Source organism: Poromitra crassiceps (genome assembly GCF_964638095.1).
Source record: "Poromitra crassiceps genome assembly, chromosome: 27".
NCBI classification, from domain to species: Eukaryota; Metazoa; Chordata; class Actinopteri; order Beryciformes; family Melamphaidae; genus Poromitra; species Poromitra crassiceps.
Genome location: NC_139650.1, coordinates 18,849,965 through 18,869,826, shown reverse-complemented (window position 1 = coordinate 18,869,826; position 19,862 = coordinate 18,849,965). Strand labels below are relative to the sequence as shown.

The window sequence follows — 19,862 nt, the reverse complement described above, 5'->3', positions numbered from 1 at the left end:
CACGAATTGCTCTGTTTTTGGAGCTCTGCATGTCTGTGTTTGTCTAGTTAATGCGTTAACGTTAGCTAACGGCTAACATTCGCTAGGTAGCCAACCAACCAGCAGCTAACATTAGCTAGCTAGCTAGCTTACCGGAAGCGATATTTTTTGTGGATGATGGCGAAGGCATAACCCACCCCTGGCCCTCTCTGCCTCTGATTAGTGGCAGCGTTATAAACCATAGATATGACTATATTAAAAACATAAACACACTGGCGTCTTTCATGCAGGCTAGCAAGCATAACTGCTGTCTGTCTGTCTGACCCACTGAGTTTGACGGCCTGCCCACAGTCTGTAGAAAGAGATGTAATGCAGGATAGCCAAGTGAATGTGTTTGGATGGAAGTGTGACGCTAGGCCAATCAGAGGCAGAGAGGGGCGGGTTATGCCTTCGCATAGCCTTCGCCATCATCTGAAAAAAAAATTCGCCTCCGGGACAACAACGCTTCCTACCCAGCATGTGCACGTCTTTCCGACAGGGGTGGTTGTTATGGCAACTATCAACAACAACAACAACTACTACTACTAACTACTACAAGACATACAGACCGAAATAGGCTACCTTGTTAATGTGTCTGTCGGAGACACGGCCTAACGTTAACATTTAATATGAGCCGAATATCAGCCTGCGCTCAGCTATGTATACAGGAAGTAAACCGGATATTCAGGTGGGTTGTGACGGTTGTTATTGTTGTCAAGTTAAAACTGTCTATAAAGAATAAGAACCACCAGCTGATCACAAAGGCAGTGCTGAAATTTCTGCATGAATCAGAGTTGTACCAGAGGATATAATATGTTTTTTTTTTTTTTTACGAGTATTTACTTTTTTCTTAATTGTGGGCGTAGTTGAAGTATAGAACCCGAGGAGGGCAGTAATACGCCATGTAGCGCTTACACTGCCGTAAATAAGAAAGAAGAAGAAGAAAGTTCTTTGACGCACCGCAGCACCCAGCAGCGTGTGACGTCAGGTCGTTGTTTTCAGTCGTCTTGTCTGTCATGGCGGAATGTGCAGGAGCGGTAGGAGCTGTTGGGAGCAGTCACAGCATGGATAAGAGCATTACTCTCCCTCCAGATGAAATATTCCGCAATCTGGAAAACGCAAAGCGCTTCGCAATAGACATAGGTAACGTTACCTGGGGTTTACAAGTCTTGCATTCGTCAAGCCTCGCTCCTTGAACGTATGCTTTTAACATGCTAGCATTAACGTGGTTTAATATAGTTTTTTAACGTCATGTATATGACAACACGTGTTGAAGTGGACGTAAACAAACCACAGCTAACGTTAGCCGTTAGCTAGTTGACCTACAGTCCAGTTACACAGTCCAGTCAGCCTGAAATGCACGTGTGACGAGCTATCGCGCGTTTCGTTATGTCAAAAAGTGGATATTTGCCAAGCAACCTGGTTAACTTTAGCGTTGACGTTAGCTAATGTTAGCCCATGACAAATCCTTAACAGCGGTCAGTTTCGTAGTTTAGTTAGCTAACGTTAGCTGCTGCTAAAGTTGTTATCCAGTGGGGGTCTGACTGCTTTCTGACAGCTTTCTCAGTGACTGTGTTTACATGGACTTGAGTATCCCGGTTAATGAGGCTTATCCTGCTTTTGATCCTATTCGGGATATGGCGTTTACATGGAACACAGAGAAAGCAGATTATTCATATCCCTGTATACATGATAAGTACTAGCGTTAGTATCCCGGTTACTGATTCTGCATGCTATTTGCGCAGGCGCCTGTGATCTTTAAACACAAACCGGCATCATCATTATTATTATTATTACTACTACTATTATTATTCTTATTTTTGCTTGTATTGTGTGTGTGTGTGTGTGTGTGTGTGTGTGTGAGACATCTTCAGCTTTTTTGGGCTAAGACCCTCTGGGATTCCTTGGATCCCCTCTTCACGGTGGTCTGTCCCTGTTCGTGTGCTGGTTCCTTCTTCATTTTAGTCACAACACCTTCGTCCTGTAGTCTGTATACTACAGACTTGAATTTCAAGTAGTATACAGACTATTCAGCTTGAATAGGTCAGCATTTCACTAACCTCACGTCACCAGGCTCTCTGGTATTCATTACTACAGGCAGGAAGACCAACCCCGTTTGTGTACAGTGTTTTGCCATCATTTGTTTTTGGTTGTTTGTTTTTTAGCACATAGATGCTCGCGTTGCCCATGTTTTCTGAACGGAATGCAAGGATTGATCGGCAGCACAGCTGCACTTTGGTTCTGGGCGGATGTCGTGGGTGTGTGCCGCCCATAGCCGGATGACACGGACCAAGGTTTTTCCACCCAGACCCAGACCAGCATTTCACTGCTTCCTATCTAAGTTGCCAAGTATATTTAATTATTTCATGGCCGAAAGACAAGACTCCATTTCCTCATGGCTCCAGATAGTGAGACATTAAGCTTGTTTGAGTTGACTGCTGCCTCGCCTGGAGAGCAGATGAGAGCAGCCGAGCGCAGTCAGGCGAGGCGTCAACAAGCCGAACACCCCCGCAGCACACTCACTGCTGCTTTTCTTCTTCTACAGTTTTGTTTAACAGCGGTTTGTAAACAAATTAAAACATGCATTAGTGCCTCCCACACTCACTGCTCAAATGACCCAGCCCTTCAGTTTACTTATTTTTTTTATTTTAATGTGGGCATATGTGGTATTTATGTAAAATATGGAGTGACAGCTTGGAATAGATATAAAATTGAAGTTTCTACACTTCACTGTGGGTTTTGAACCAATGGACGCTCAGCTTGACGCGTTTCTCGTCATCCTCTGAGCTGTGCAGTCGGGCTCGGACTCTCACGGGAGTCCCGTGGCTCACGACACGCAGGCGGAGCAAGTCGGACAACTTTTCTACCCATCATGCAACGGGCCAAGCAAGTCGCTGGTCGAATCTGCGCAGAACTTTCTCATCTCAAACAAGCCTTTTGTTCAAGCCGTACCTGCATAGGTAGTCTGCTGCAGTCAGAAGCCAGGATAAGATGTATACATGCACCAGTATCCTGGTTTCTTTTGGAGTACTCCAGCTAGCATAACCGGGTTTCTCAAAACCAGGATAAGGGCTTATCCAGAGATTTCTGAAATCGGGATATGATGTTTACATGCGCAAACACAACAACGGGATACTCCGTTGACAATGACAATGGCAGTCCATAAACGCAGTCACTGTCAAATGAATGTTGTTTTTCCTTTAACGTGAACAGGTGGCTCTCTTACAAAGCTGGCCTACTACTCTACTGTTCAGCACAAAGTGGCCAAAGTACGATCTTTTGACCATGCTGCAAAGGTAAGTTAAATATTGTGACCTACCACCATTTTATTCTTACCAGGGGCCTGCACCATGAAGCAAGATTAGTGGCTTAGCCAGATGACTTGGGTTTGCCGACGCTCATTCCCTTCTTACCGAGATAGATCGCCATGGCAACTTATATTATGCTGCGCGGCTAACCTGCTCGTGGGCAGGTTAAATTTAGAGGATAAGACCAAAAGAAACCTATACCTTCTGACCAATCAACAATCTGCAAACAGCGAGTCACCATTCATATAGGATCCCCATATGAAAAATAGATTACATTCAAATGAAAATCATGAAAGAAAACAAAACATTAATGGCTCCTGTTGAATTAATCGAGCACTGAAGCCTTGCACTTGTTGGACATAATTCATTTTAGCCTACTTAACCACTTTGGAATATGTTTTTATATACATTCATTTTTATTTGCTCCCATGTAGTAGGGCTGGACAATATAGCCAAAAAAGATCAGTCGATATAGATAATTATTGATAATTTTTAATTACCCGTTTTTATTAATAAAAAAAACATAAGAAGAAAAGGAGGTTTGCATTTAACCACTTTATTTTGAAATAAAGCCCCTGATAGGGTGCAGAGTGGCCCCCTGACCATTATCAAAACTAATGTTAAATAAAGTTCGACTGAGCTCCAGCTAAATTGTCAAATATCACAGCCTGCTTGCCACCCATGCACTTATATGTAGCCTACTAAACAAACTTAACTTAACCTGAGTATCCTGTGTGCACAAAGTTGACCTGTTTGGATAGTCTTCTTTTCGAGAGAGATCCTTTATTGATTTGTTTGGGAAGAGGGTTTTACTCTGAACAGATTTGAGAACTGAACTGAATTGAAGTGAAGAAACTGAATTTCTGACTTTTGTTGTTTATTGTCTTCACTGTACCTCCAAATTATTATTGTTTGTTTACATTCTGTTTGGTGGCTCATATTTATGTAATATGGGTTCATGGCAGAGTATAAAAATCTTAAACATTTAAAATTGTCAGGCTAAATTCAGGTTGGCGCCCCAAAAACCTACAATCCGCTACAGAAGAATGTATATGATTAATGTTTGTTTATTAACTGGCTCAGTAGTGAGAGAAAAAGCCAGCACTCCAAATGTCCTTTCACAGGTTTTAATAGTTCCTCAAAACCGGGCAGCAGCAACAAGGAACGTTTCAGCCAAAGACCTTCACAACACTGAGGAAGGCCTTTGGCTGGATCTATTGATCTGCATTTGTGGTACAGGCCCCAGCAGCCTGTTGCACCAGCTGAACGTAAGTTCTCTCTTAAGTTGGGGTGTAAAGTCCACACTAACTGCTACGTTCAAACTAGTTAGTTTGACACTAAGGTTGTGTCTTTGTTTAGTTGCACCACGGAGACGTAAGATACATCTTAACTAGTAGACCCTAAAGTCCATACTAACCAAAATAGTGTCGCGGAAAATGACGTTTTCACTTCCTGTAGCCAATCAGTGAAAAGCACGGTGGAAACGGTGTTTATTTACCGTTGTTTAATTAAGTGGAATGAAAACAGTCGGGACATGTTGCCCACCGCAAATTAGTGCTTTCATATTTCATCAACACTAACCAAATGAGAACGTTATTGAGTAACGTTCATTTAGGTTCATATTACTGCTAACGTTTATCTGTGAGCCCATCAGTATTGTAGGCTAATTTACCACCATCCTGCCTCGCTAAATTGTTGCGGTTATTTTAATTTGTATGCAGTGCTACAGCTTGTGGTAAACAAAAGCGTGAGTCATAAATATCAAAGGGTGTAATAATTGATCACGGAGAGTGCGTTGCGGGCGCAAAACAACGGTGCGCCACGGTGCCAAGTTGCAATCCGTGCCAACTGCTATTTTACGGAGGACTTTACACCTAGTAAGAGGTAGGTGTAAAATCTAAGTTCTAACTTAGGCCTACGTTGTAACTATAACTATTTCACTTGGTGCAACCCAAATATTTTTAGTAGTGCGTAAACTCTGACTTAGTGAGACTTTACGTTCAAACTAGCTTACGTTTCAACTTACGCACAGCTGGTGCAACCCACTGCAGGTTTCTAGTTAACAGGCTACCTATAGTAATGTTAGCTTAGCAGAGAGATATTGCCAACAACTGGATTTGTGAAGTGTCCACCCTCTGTGACTGACTGCTCTGTTTCCTCTGTCTCCCAGGAGGCTGCTAGTGACAAGCTCTATGAGATTTCCGTGCAGGAGGAAATCACTGCACGCCTGCACTTCATCAAGTTTGAAAATGCTTACATCGAAACGTGCTTGGACTTCATCAAAGACCATCTGGTCAACACCGAAACCAAAGTCATCAAAGCCACGGGCGGAGGGGCACATAAGTTCAAGGACCTCATTGAGAAGAAACTTGGACTCAAGTGAGTGTGCAAATCAAACCAGCTTTCATTTTTGACTATGCCGTGTGTCACTTAGCATTTGGTGTATGTAACGTTATCTAGGCCTAAAAAAAAAAAAGTTTGGTTCCTGTTGGTTGTCAGTTGAGGTGATGAGTCGATAGGGATTTTTTTCCCCCCCAGTGGCAGCAAGGGATAGATAGGAAATATATATATTTTTTTATTTTCCTTAAAATTACAGCAGCGATGGATACTTTTTTCATAACATAGCCTCCATGTACTCTACCACTGTGCTCTACACACGTTTACAAGGGCACTGTTTAACTTCCTGAAGCACCTGAGATTTTTTCAAAGATGGGAGTGGGGGGGGGGGTTTGTGTGACCAGCAAATGGAGAATTAGCGAGTCAGAAGGCTGTGACGATAGCGCGGCCGGGTCTTGCCAAGTGAGATCCAACTCCGGTGGGATCCATAATGTGAGTGTATTCTATATTGATTCATTCTATGTTGTGACCAACTGGGAGCCTTGTGTAGTATAGCCAATAGGAACGAGGCTGGGGCGGGTTTTTGTGAACAGTGAGCACTTTCTACATACTACAGACTGCTATGCTAACGATTAGAGGTGCACCGATTGATCGGCACGCGATCGGAATCGGCAGATTTGGACCTCAAATATGCGATCGGGGGATTGCAGATATTGCTTTATTGTTGCCGATCTATGCATCATGCTGCACGTGAGAAACGGAGACAACCCATTTCTCTGCAGAGTTAATTGGTGTAAAAATGACAAAATGTGGAATTGAAAATCGTTTCACTCTCATATTCTGCTGCCTCTCTCGTTATATCATTGTGTTACAAATCACACGCTTTGCGTTCGTCAGTGTTTTTTTACTTAACTCCACACCGCGCAACTCTGTCAACACGCCCCTTACGTCTTGAGTCACACAAATCAGCCGGAGAAGTAGGGAAAAGTTACCTCCAGTCTTCCACTACGTCAGCCTACAGAGGCATTTGCGCTGTGTTAAGTCCGCGTTTGATCCATATTTGTGTGTGTCCTCATAACGTTAAACTGGGCACAGTTTAAGAGTAAAAAATTGTAATAAAACTGTGCCCACTGATTTACCATATTGTTTGTCTTTGTACCAGGCGACCCCTGGGGGCCTCCACAGTTCTCCTTATTGCTCATAGATTAATAATGCTGCTGTGTGGAATATTCACTCATTCGGCACATCAATGCAATTGCTTTCGTTGTTTTTGTCATCTTGTCAATGTACTAGTTGACGGTGCAGTGGTAGCGCTGGCGCCTCACAGCTAGAAGGTCCTAGGTTCGATTCTGGGACGCTCTGGACAGTTTTTCAGACATTCGTTTAATTTGACATTTATTGAGAATATATTTGAGTTAAGTAGTGGACCAGTGATGTCATTTGTGCATGAATGACATCACATCACTGGTCCACAACTTAACTCAAATCAACTCTCAATAACTGTCAAACCAAATGTCTGCAAAACTGTTGACAGTTTTCAGATATACTACTGATTTTTGTAATGATACAAAGCTGCTGGTTGTAAAATGGGTGTTCGTTTAACTATTTAGAAGCAGAATTGACCAGCCACTTTGTCTAGAGGACAGAACAATTTGTTTTGTGCTCTGGCTGTAATTCACATTTGGCCGAGAATGACTTCCGCTAATGGCTAATGTGTTGCATTATGACAGAGTGGACAAAGATGAATGTGTTGCATTCTGACAGAGTGGACAAAGATTAATGTGTTGCATTATGACAGAGTGGACAAAGATTAATGTGTTGCATTATGACAGAGTGGACAAAGATGAATGTGTTGCATTATGACAGAGTGGACAAAGATGAATGTGTTGCATTATGACAGAGTGGACAAAGATTAATGTGTTGCATTATGACAGAGTGGACAAAGATTAATGTGTTGCATTATGACAGAGTGGACAAAGATGAATGTGTTGCATTATGACAGAGTGGACAAAGATTAATGTGTTGCATTATGACAGAGTGGACAAAGATGAATGTGTTGCATTATGACAGAGTGGACAAAGATTAATGTGTTGCATTATGACAGAGTGGACAAAGATGAATGTGTTGCATTATGACAGAGTGGACAAAGATTAATGTGTTGCATTATGACAGAGTGGACAAAGATTAATGTGTTGCATTCTGACAGAGTGGAGAAAGATTAATGTGTTGCATTATGACAGAGTGGACAAAGATGAATGTGTTGCATTATGACAGAGTGGACAAAGATGAATGTGTTGCATTATGACAGAGTGGACTAAGATGAATGTGTTGCATTATGACAGAGTGGACAAAGATTAATGTGTTGCATTATGACAGAGTGGACAAAGATTAATGTGTTGCATTCTGACAGAGTGGAGAAAGATTACGGTAATGTGTTGCATTATGACAGACAGAGTGGACAAAGATTAATGTGTTGCATTATGACAGAGTGGACAAAGATTAATGTGTTGCATTATGACAGAGTGGACAAAGATGAATGTGTTGCATTATGACAGAGTGGACAAAGATGAATGTGTTGCATTATGACAGAGTGGACAAAGAGGACGAGATGACCTGCCTCATCAGGGGCTGTAACTTTGTGCTGAGGAACATCCCCCACGAGGCCTTTGTCTATGCCAAGCACGCCGACTCTGAGTTTCGCTTCCAGAACACTCACCCGGACATCTTCCCATACCTGCTCGTCAACATCGGCTCTGGGGTTTCCATCGTCAAGGTAAGAACGTCTGAGCCAAGTTCTCCCTCCCTGTAGGTTGTAAATGTCATCCTGCTGTGGCTGTTGTGTGGAGAAGGGATTGATGGCTGTTTAAGAGCACAATGTTGTTAGTAAAAATGTAAGGCTGTTAAAACCTGTATACACTATCCCTGTGCAAGGCAAAATCAATAGAACGTTAAATTGTTTCAAACTACTCTAACTGCTGATTCTGTTCCACCTGTGGGACTTCATTCTTAAAAGCTATGCTGATGATTCTGCCTTGTTGGTAACAGGTGCTTAGAGTCAGTCAGATCTTCACTCTGTAAAGAGCTTCAAAATGTAAGCACATGGTTATGCAACAATAAGCTATCCTTGCACTTAGAAAAATCGGAATGTATTGTTGTTGGAACAAACCATAAACTAAGGAACCAACCCAGTTTTTCGGTAGAATGCAATGGTGTTAAGTTACAAGAAAAGTGTTGTGTAACGTATCTGGGAAGTCAAATTGGATCAGTGTATGATGAGTGAAGCTATGGCCCTCTCTGTCATTGGGGAAAATTCACTCAAGGACAAAGTATTTGGTAAGAATATCTAAGTTCCTGGACAAGAAGACGATGAGGACTTTAGCTACGTCTTTAATTCAATGTCACTATGACTACACCTGTATATCCTGGTACAGTGTTATGACAAAAAAAATCAAAAGACATGCTCCAAAAACAAGGAACGAGATCCCTAATGAAATGAAGTCTGCACATTCTCTGAATGGTTTTAAAAACCTTCCGAAACAATTCTTACTGAGTAATAATGTGTGAGCCTTTCGGTGTAATGGTTTCTGAACTTATGTTGGTTTATATCTCTTGTTCTTTTTATCATTGATGACTGTCCTGTATTGTTTATATGATGTTATGTGCTACTGTATGTCATACATATAAGAAATAAGTGTTTACACTTTGGCATGTCATCCCTTGGATTTTGTTCTTTATCCAAAATAAAATCAATCAATCAAAATTAGTGGGTTAGATTGATTTTCTCCAAATCATTGCATTATCAAATTTTTTAACACATTTGTATCTGTATTCAATGTAAGAAGGCTACATAATGTGAGATGATATGGGAACAAAAAAGTTAGGTGCAACACTCTCAGTAGCAAAATATAGACTATTGCATTAAAAACTGCATTTTTTAATAAAAGAAGCCTACAATGACAGCATTGTCATTGTAGACACAAAACAATGCACATGAAAATATGAATCAATAGAAATAGATATGATTAGAAATTATATAAATGAATATGAATGAAATATGATATGGAAATGAAATGGATGAATAAGCCAAAAGTTATTTAAATGTGTGAAATTTATGCCACTTTTCTCTCTCTCTTTTTCTTTTTTTTAAATGGATGCAGTGTTTGCGAGACTAATGCTTTCACTTGCATGGATCAATGAGGAAATTCCAACCACAGTTTCATAATTCAAAGTGACATTTTCTGGGCACGTTACAGTACATGACAGAGTAGAGGTTTCTTTCTGTGCACCGAAGCTAAAAGACCTTCATCACCCAACTTCAACACAAAAAGCACTTTTGCACCGTCTAGTTTGTAATGCTAGTTTGGCTCATTCTCCTTCACCTCTCTTTGAAACAGGTTGAATCTGAAGACACATTTGAGCGTATAGGAGGGAGCTCAATAGGCGGGGGGACCTTCTGGGGTCTTGGAGCCTTGCTCACCAAAACAAAGGTATCATTTGTAACTAGGGATGCAAAATATATCTGCAATCATATCGATACCGGCCGATGTTAGTCATTTTTAAATATAACGGTATCGGTCCAATGAGCAAAATGTTAATATTGGTTGTCGGTATGGCTAAAATCATCATATTGAGACGAGATGATGCGGTAAATCTATGATTTATGGGCTTTTCCAAATGTTTTAAGTAAAGAAATACATTCCCTTTTCAAATTCATAGTGTTTACATGTGTTTTTCAGTATGTAGAAAATTTGATTATCATAGAAACTTGTTTTTATATAGATCATATCGACATCGGTAAACATCTGTTATCCGCCATAATGCAATGTTAATATCCGTTAACCGTATAGGCCAACAACTTCATACAGTATATCTATGCATCCATGTTTGTAAGCCATCCTAAAGTTGCCGTCTGAATTAGTTGCTACTTTGTATTCGTTGACTGTGAAAGTGGCTTCTTGGTATTATTTGCATTTTTTTTTTTACTTAATTAGCATCTCTCTTAACACGTTCAGTGCCAGCGACGCCATATGGCGTCATTAGAAATTTACCGTACAGTGCCAGCGACGCCAAATGGCGTCATAACTCCAAATTGTTTTTTTGACGGGGGGGTGTCGATCTAAGCTTCTTACGTCGCCTCTAACAATATTGTAGCTATTGGAGGTCGATAACCTATTTTACAAACCCATTAGGTGGCGACAGCACTCTCCTGATCAGAGAAAAAGGAGCCAAACACACAGAAATAGTCACTGGGCAAAATGAGGAAATCGCATCGCATCCGTCCGTATGCATCGACGTGCCTCCATAAACGAGCACAACGCCAGCTGTGCCCCCAGCAGCAGCATCCGCTGTCACAACTGAGCACTTCCATGTACGCTGCAACAGCACATTCACATAATCAGCATTATTATTCCGAACTGGAAGCATGCCAGCCCGTGACAAACACACGCGGAACCAAAAAGCTGAATGTCGCGCACCATTCACTGTGTGTGCGCAGCAAACTCAGCAGAGACTGAGAGCCACCAGACACATAAGACACACCCAGGAGGCGTGTGCAGTTGAGGGGGGGGGGGGGGGGGGAGCACGGAGAGCAGCAGAGCAGCATACACTTCACCCAGACAGACCCAGACATCAGAAAATTCGCTTCAGAGTCAGAGATGTGCTTGAAATGTTTAATTTCACAAAAGGCTCATTATCTCAGCTCGTAGAAAAAAAGGTATGTTTTTCGTTCAATCGAGCTATCTTCTCCGGCTCATAACTAAAGAACGGAAAATGGGATCAATAAACTTTTTTTTGCAGGTGATAGAAGAGAGTCTCATCGTTATTTGTGCGTGTTCAGTGTTTACATAGTAATTATTAAAAAAATTATATGACTGTTTTAAAATGCATTGCGGCCTATGTGGCACAGCAAGCAACCTTTTGCCCAAGGGCCGTGGCACTGAAAGTGTTAAATGCTATAGACGCGACACATGACAGACAATTCTGTCATTATAAAAGACTGTCAAGCTGTGTTCACACCGACCTATTAAAGTTTTTCGCTGGCATCGAGTTACAAAGTCAATGCAAACGAGCGATTGAGCGTATATTCGCCCGGGAGAAAAATCGCTGGGCGTCAGAGCGATAGGGCGAAAATTCGCTTGTCGTCCGAGATGAAATATCCCAACTCGAGCGAAATTTCGCTGCCAACAGTCGCTCGCTGTTCAACGCTGATTGGCTGCCGTGTGAGAGTGAGTCAAGGATCACACTGGCTTGGAACAAACCGCTGCTTTATTGTGTGGCAACAAACCGCATTGACAGCTGATTGACAGGCTGACAGCTGACATGAAGTGAAGTCTGTACTACCGGTATAGAGCTCGCGATAGGAGCACGTTGATAGGCTTAGCTTGTAAACAACTACGGTGGCTTGTAGTGGACAAACATCATGACATTGCGTAACGTTATAGCCCCCAGATGTCCGTCAACTCTTGTGCCTGTTGACGAGCGATTTAAACACAGCGACAGAGCGATTCCAAAGGGTTGAATCGAGCGACAGAGAGAAAAATAAATATTTCGGTGTGAACACAGCTTCAGAGAAAAGTGCAATACTCCTTTTCCCCGAAGCCTCTTGAACTTTGCCTTTTCCCCTCTTTTAGAGATTTGACGAATTGCTCCAGTTGGCCTCGAAAGGGCAGCACACAAGTGTGGATATGCTTGTCAAAGACATCTACGGAGGATCTTACGGCTCCTTGGGCTTGACTGGAGATCTTATCGCCAGCAGTTTTGGGAAGTCTGCTACTGCTGACAAAGGTGACAGAAGGGCCCTTTGTTTTTATGCAGCTGCCCTAAAGAATTATATATCCAGGGTTGCCTCATACGAGAGGGGAGGGACCCTTTAGGCTATATCTCTTAGAATCTCCAAATATGATATGACAACTTTAAAAACATAAAGCATAAATAAGACTTTCTGTTGTGTTCTTGGTTTGACATATTCCAATTGGCAATTTATTTTGCATACCTGTGCAGTTCCCTCTCTGGTGACGAGGGGAACTGATGGTGACCCTTCACCCAGTTGTAGTGCGGCCTCGTTCCCTGTTTGTGTTTGTTACTATTGAGACATGTAGAGATGGCAGCCTGTCATACAGCTCCACAGCCACAGCTGGCTTATTAACCCATTGATACCTGATGCAGCATTTGCGTGTATATCCCTCATTTGTGTGTGTATCCCTTTAAGCGGTTTGCGGTCTTAAAGATGTACAGATGCAAGTTGTAGGTTGTATCTTAAAGGGATACACACACAAATGCTGCATCAGGTATCAATGGGTTAAAGCAATGCCAGCTAACGTTACTCTGTCTGCAGCTGTTTCACCATTCATGATTTTCATGCAGTAAGCTAGTATACAGTTTCAGACAGTGCAGGTCTGAAAAGTATGGACAATGGTTTTTGACAATGTCCAGGTTTTTAGAATCATGGGAGATCCGAAAAAGCAAGTACAATGGGAAGCAGTCCACACATTCACCACTCCGCTGTGAAGATGGTTGTGTTGAGCTGGCTTTGTGTGGTGCAATTAGTGATATGATCAGCATTCAATCAAAGGTATCAAACAACACTGTCTCTAACTGTATGTGTCAGAACCATATCTGTAGTCTGTGATGTCAGTTGTCTAAATACCAATGTAATCAGATTTGTGGGGGGAAAACTTACTCAATATTGTCATTGAACAGAAGGTTCAAGATATTCAGAAGCATATCCCATTGATTACTAACCAAGCCCTGTCTTATGACACTGAAACGCTTTCCCCAACAGTCTTATAATTGGTTTTCGACGTTGCATGATGAATCCATCAGAGATCACTCAGAGAAGTTTTGAACCCCTTGAACCTTCTTTTCAGTGCCGTGATGATAAGGCTGTTTTTCCTGTATGTTTAATGTGTATGTTTCTGTTCCAAATTGTAGAATCCTCTAAAGAAGACATGGCCAAGAGTTTACTCCATATGATCAGCAACGACATCGGCCAGCTGGCCTGTCTGTACGCCAAGCTGCACAACCTCTCCAGAGTCTACTTTGGAGGCTTCTTCATCAGAGGACACCCTGTCACCATGCACACAATCACCTACAGCATCAACTTCTTCACCAAGGCAAGAGGTCCTTTGCTGGCACATAGACAACAGACCAATAGACATGATATCAGTCTCTGTGTTGACTCTTCATTTATAAATGGTAAAATGGCCTGCATTTATATAGCGCTTTTATCCAAAGCGCTTTACAATCAGTAGATAGTCTACATTCACCCATTCATACACCGATGGCGGCAGGCTGCCACGCAGGGTGCCTACACACCATCGGGAGCAGGGAGGGTTGGGTGTCTTGCCCAGGGACACAGCGACAGCAGCTGGGAGGGAGCGGGGATCGAGCCGCCAACCCTTGCGTCATTGGCCGACCGGCTCTACCTCCTGAGCTAAAGCCCCCCCCCCCATATTTAGATACTTTGCCTGGCTCCACAGCTTCGAACTTGCCAATCGGTGTCAATAAACGGCACAACGGGCAGAACTAACGCCGTTGTTAAACTGTTGTCAAGTGCGTCGGTGACGCGACACGAGTTGCTATCCAGGCTGTTTTAAATCCATTCAAAGTACCAATTACTTTGAAATCTGAACAGCACTCTGCTTTGAAGACATTTCTTCAAAGCAGGATTATATTCAGGCAAATATTTTGTTGGTCTCCAGTGTTGGGCAAGTTACTCTGGAAATGTAATTAGTTACGGATTACTCCTTATAAAAGTTACTTCACTGATTACTTTTTTAAAGTAATTAGTTACATTACTAGTTTTTTTTTACCCCCTCTCAAACCTGAAGTGATGGGATACTGTGTGTGTGTGTGTGTGTGTGTGTGTGTGTGTGTGTGTGTGTGTGTGTGTGTGTGTGTGTGTGTGTGTGTGTGTGTGTATGGTATGGTATGGTATGGTGTTTATTCTTAATCCCCGAGGGGAAACATGGTGTGTGTGTATATATACCGGTATATATATATATATACACACGTATATAATTTATTTTGTTTTTCTGCAGAGATAAATCAAAAAACATCATTGCACTCTGGCGGGCAATGATGTAACACAGTAAATTAAATTGTTACTTAGTTACTGAAAAAGTAATCAGATTAGAGTAACATACTAAGTAACGCGTTACTGCCAAACACTGTTGGTCTTGAGTGATTAGTTAGGGAAAAGTAAATGGAATTCCCCTGGGGGATTCCCCTCATGGAAACCGGTTAGTCAAGGCAATGTCAGCCTGAAGAAGGAAATGAAGTGTAACAAGTTGACAATTCAGTCTAGTAGATTGTGGCATTGATACAAGAAAATTAGCCCCGCAGATCAAGAAAACTAGAACTATCTGAGCATGTGCAGTTGAGCAAAGTAGAGCAATTGTGCGCCGCGCAATCCACCTTATTTTATAGGAGTGAGATGAGATATAAAATTTAAATAACCATATCGTTTTAGCCAAATTTCCTGTAAACATACATGTGTTAATTACGTAAAACTATACCAAGAATGGCATGTTTAGGAATGTAGCCTGCACTAGATCGATAGCTGGGACTGAAGAAGAAACAAAGCCCCATAGCACTACTGCTTCATTAAGTTACAGGGTGAACGCTGAGTCTGTCTCTATCAATCCACCACCGGAGGCTTGTTGCCCTTCTGGACTTCCCATGTTATCAGTAATTGTATGTTTTCTCATTCTCACTGAAGTGGATATGTTCAGTTTACTCCGGGGTCTGTTATCAGCTGGACTCAATGCCCCCACAAGCCACATTGTGATGTTTACCTCCCTTTCTGTTTGTTGTTGTAGGGTGAAGTTCAGGCCTTGTTCCTGAGACATGAAGGCTATCTTGGAGCCATTGGAGCATTTCTTAAAGGAGCAGAGGAAGACAGTAAGGAAAAACCTATGAGTGAACACATGTTATTTTCCTCAGTTCAGCGGCAACGGTATTGTGTTGCAAGATATTATGCTTGTGAAGGTTTCAGGAGGTGCAAACTCATGTTTTGCCGGAAGAATTAAAATCAAGTAAGAATGTGTTGATCTTTAAAAAAAGGTATAAGGACATGATGATGGAAAATTACAGTCTAGTTCCCAGGTAACTGAATGATGTAGGGGACAAGGAGAGAAAGAAAAATAATAATAATAATAATAATAATAATAATAATAATAAAAAAAAAAGTGTATGTATAAGTATATATATATATATATATAGGTATATGTATATATATATATATAATAATAATAATAATAATAAAACGATTATAAAATGTATGAATATGCATGTATGGATTGTGTTTGTTTGTTTTGTTATTTGCTACTTACTGGTTTTTGACTGTTGTATTGCTTATTTATTTTTGTTTTTTTGCTTTTTTTTGCTTTTTTTTGTTGTTGTTTTTTGTTTCCTGTATTAGGATATTTTTTCCTTGAAATCCTTTGTTGTTTATATGATGGCAAGTAAGGACAATGTCCAAAATGTCTGAACATGATGATTTTCTTATTTTAATTGTAAGAAAAGGGGGGGCTTTACATAAGCGTTTGCTTCTGCCCCTAACCTTTGGTTATGACCTAAGTGTATGGTTGGTGGTGGTGGTGGTGACCAATAATTTTTTTTCATTCATTCATTCATTCATGTATGCAGCTTTCTATTGTGTTTTTATGAGCTCAGGACTATGCTGAGAAATATTTCTCGACAGCACTATTTGCCTGGGAGTAGAAAAACAGAAACTATGAATGCCAACTAACAATGAATGGAGTACAATTATTTATATTTAAAAAAAATTATTAAAAAAAAGTATTAGCGGACATGCGTAATAGAGCCACCTACAATATCTATGATCTTTCCTTGACATTATTGATTTGCTTGCCATGGAAAACTAGAGCAGTTGTGATTGTTTGCAAAAGTGATGCAACAGATCAAAAGGAGAAATAAGTGACCCCGATTCATAGAAATAGAAATTTGAGAAATGGAATAAACAATGGGTTTATATTAAACATGGTACTAAATATAAAAACTGCTGCCTAACGCACCACTGAATGTTGGATAAAAAACCTTAGTATAAAATGTGATGTAATACGTCATCCCATAAATATGTCATACTTTTGTCTTCCACTAGATCCAAACCAGTACAGCTGTCATACTTTTGTCTTCCACTAGATCCAAACCAGTACAGCTGTCATACTTTTGTCTTCCACTAGATCCAAACCAGTACAGCTGGGGGGAGAATTATGCTGGCAGCTCAGGCCTGATGAGTGTTTCTCCAGACTTAAATCCCATGCAACGCGCCCGCAGTGGAACGGTGAGTCTGCGTCACCTCCTACCACAAGAGGGCGCGCCAACCCTCATGACCTATTTCCACTCTGCTGACTTTTCATTGATTTCTTTTTTATTTCACATTTGCTCTTTATTAGATTTTCATTTTGATATTTTTCTGTCATAACCATTGTCCTCTCTGAATCCACAATATACCCATCGATCTCTGCAATGTCATAATCCTTTCTTTTTTCATTTCCTCTCCACACATTCCTCTGTCTCCCTAACGCTCTCCTGTCTACCTAACGCTCTCCTTCAGTTTCCCGTAAGTACTTTGTCCTGCTTGACTTGTGTGCGCTGGTTTGATGCCATGTTGCTTCTGCTTTGTAGCTGTAAACACTGAATCATAAATCATGAAGATTCATTGAATTGATCAAGCGCTTTTCAGTGACCCCACGATGGTGACAGCAAGAGTACACGAAGAACAAAGGAACAAGCGACAAGCAAACAGAGACTAGGGATGTTGAGGATTAACCGTTAGTCCATTAACCACCGTTAAGAATGTAACCGATTAAAATTAATTAACTGTTTTGACCGACAACGTTGTTCCTTTTCTATCACTTCAATCTTCAGAGCTCATAGTGTGTTAATTATACCAGTCCAGCAGGGGGCGTACCTCAACCAGCTGGCGCAACAGAAGGAGTGGTCACGTGAGATGGTCGTCACGCATGTCGTCATGTGAGGAAGTAGATTGAGGAAACCCGGAAACCCCATGAATCAAACAGATGCTAAAATTGGCAACAAGCCAAAGCGCTAGCAAGAGCAAACCACAGTCCAGTGTGGAAGCATTACACACTAAAAGACCAAAATGCTATTAATATCAATATTGCGACGACATTCTCAAAATTCAACTCCAGGGGCAATTTATGATCGCCCGACGAGCATCGCTGAACGTCACGTTACGTTCCATTATCGATGGATGCTGATTTTGGACGCTGTCACTCATAACAGTTATGAATACTAGGCAATAGGAGAAGGCATTGTGCGTGCAGAGACAATAACACAGAAGCTTTGCTTTATGGTGGAAAAGGAGATGCTGCCATTAAGCGTGGTGGACGTTGAGGGATTTCATGAAGTTCATTGAACCAGGCTATCACGTCCCCCCTAACGGAAAAAACATTAACAATTAATCGATTAACTGATCGTTAGGGTAACTGATCGTTATGGTGCGCTGCTAAAGGTTAAGGAAAATGCATGAAATTCCCATCCCTAACAGAGACATAACATACAGCGGCTAAACTAGAGCTAAACAGGAATGGAAACATAGAAGGAGGGGGGAAAGGTGTGTGTGCGTGCCTGTGTGTGTGTGTGTGTGTGTGTGTGTGGGGGGGGGGGGGGGTGGAGAGGCAGCATGCAGGGCGGGAGTTCCAGAGACTTAAGCATTCAGTCTCATCAATCATTCACTTGTTTATTCACTCGTGTCAGGGTGGAATGAGATCTCAAACTTGCTTTGGATCTTGAGGAATTTGATTGCTCAAATCCTCTGATGTGAAGATGTTAAATAACTTCCTCTGATGTGAAGATGTTAAATAACTTCCTCTGATGTGAAGATGTTAAATAACTTCCTCTGATGTGAAGATGTTAAATAACTTCCTCTGATGTGAAGATGTTAAATAACTTCCTCTGATGTGAAGATGTTAAATAACTTCCTCTGATGTGAAGATGTTAAATAACTTCTTCTGATGTGAAGATGTTAAATAACTTCCTCTGATGTGAAGATGTTAAATAACTTCTTCTGATGTGAAGATGTTAAATAACTTCCTCTGATGTGAAGATGTTAAATAACTTCCTCTGATGTGAAGATGTTAAATAACTTCTTCTGATGTGAAGATGTTAAATAACTTCTTCTGATGTGAAGATGTTAAATAACTTCTTCTGATGTGAAGATGTTAAATAACTTCTTCTGATGTGAAGATGTTAAATAACTTCTTCTGATGTGAAGATGTTAAATAACTTCCTCTGATGTGAAGATGTTAAATAACTTCCTCTGATGTGAAGATGTTAAATAACTTCTTCTGATGTGAAGATGTTAAATAACTTCTTCTGATGTGAAGATGTTAAATAACTTCCTCTGATGTGAAGATGTTAAATAACTTCCTCTGATGTGAAGATGTTAAATAACTTCCTCTGATGTGAAGATGTTAAATAACTTCCTCTGATGTGAAGATGTTAAATAACTTCCTCTGATGTGAAGATGTTAAATAACTTCCTCTGATGTGAAGATGTTAAATAACTTCCTCTGATGTGAAGATGTTAAATAACTTCTTCTGATGTGAAGATGTTAAATAACTTCTTCTGATGTGAAGATGTTAAATAACTTCCTCTGATGTGAAGATGTTAAATAACTTCCTCTGATGTGAAGATGTTAAATAACTTCTTCTGATGTGAAGATGTTAAATAACTTCTTCTGATGTGAAGATGTTAAATAACTTCTTCTGATGTGAAGATGTTAAATAACTTCTTCTGATGTGAAGATGTTAAATAACTTCCTCTGATGTGAAGATGTTAAATAACTTCCTCTGATGTGAAGATGTTAAATGACTTCCTCTGATGTGAAGATGTTAAATAACTTCCTCTGATGTGAAGATGTTAAATGACTTCCTCTGATGTGAAGATGTTAAATGACTTCCTCTGATGTGAAGATGTTAAATAACTTCCTCTGATGTGAAGATGTTAAATAACTTCCTCTGATGTGAAGATGTTAAATAACTTCCTCTGATGTGAAGATGTTAAATAACTTCCTCTGATGTGAAGATGTTAAATAACTTCTTCTGATGTGAAGATGTTAAATGACTTCCTCTGATGTGAAGATGTTAAATAACTTCCTCTGATGTGAAGATGTTAAATAACTTCCTCTGATGTGAAGATGTTAAATAACTT

At 40.8% G+C, this 19,862-nt stretch overlaps 1 protein-coding gene across 2 annotated transcripts in view; it reads left to right on the top strand.

Moving 5' to 3' along the window:
- Positions 1-1,034: 1,034 nt before the first annotated feature.
- The window catches only part of pank4 (pantothenate kinase 4 (inactive)), a gene marked incomplete at its 5' end in the record, with an annotated part of 37,815 nt that continues 18,987 nt past the window's right edge, over positions 1,035-19,862 (top strand). Inside the window, 9 exons of one of the 2 annotated variants that reach the window (XM_083661572.1) lie at positions 1,035-1,161; positions 3,232-3,311; positions 5,497-5,705; positions 8,253-8,436; positions 10,058-10,150; positions 12,293-12,446; positions 13,593-13,774; positions 15,482-15,563; positions 16,868-16,968. In XM_083661572.1, the coding sequence (XP_083517698.1) occupies positions 1,035-1,161; positions 3,232-3,311; positions 5,497-5,705; positions 8,253-8,436; positions 10,058-10,150; positions 12,293-12,446; positions 13,593-13,774; positions 15,482-15,563; positions 16,868-16,968 (1,212 nt within the window). Of the gene's footprint in view, positions 1,162-3,231; positions 3,315-5,496; positions 5,706-8,252; positions 8,437-10,057; positions 10,151-12,292; positions 12,447-13,592; positions 13,775-15,481; positions 15,564-16,867; positions 16,969-19,862 lie in introns of both variants that reach the window. The other variant, XM_083661571.1, reaches the window with a different exon arrangement.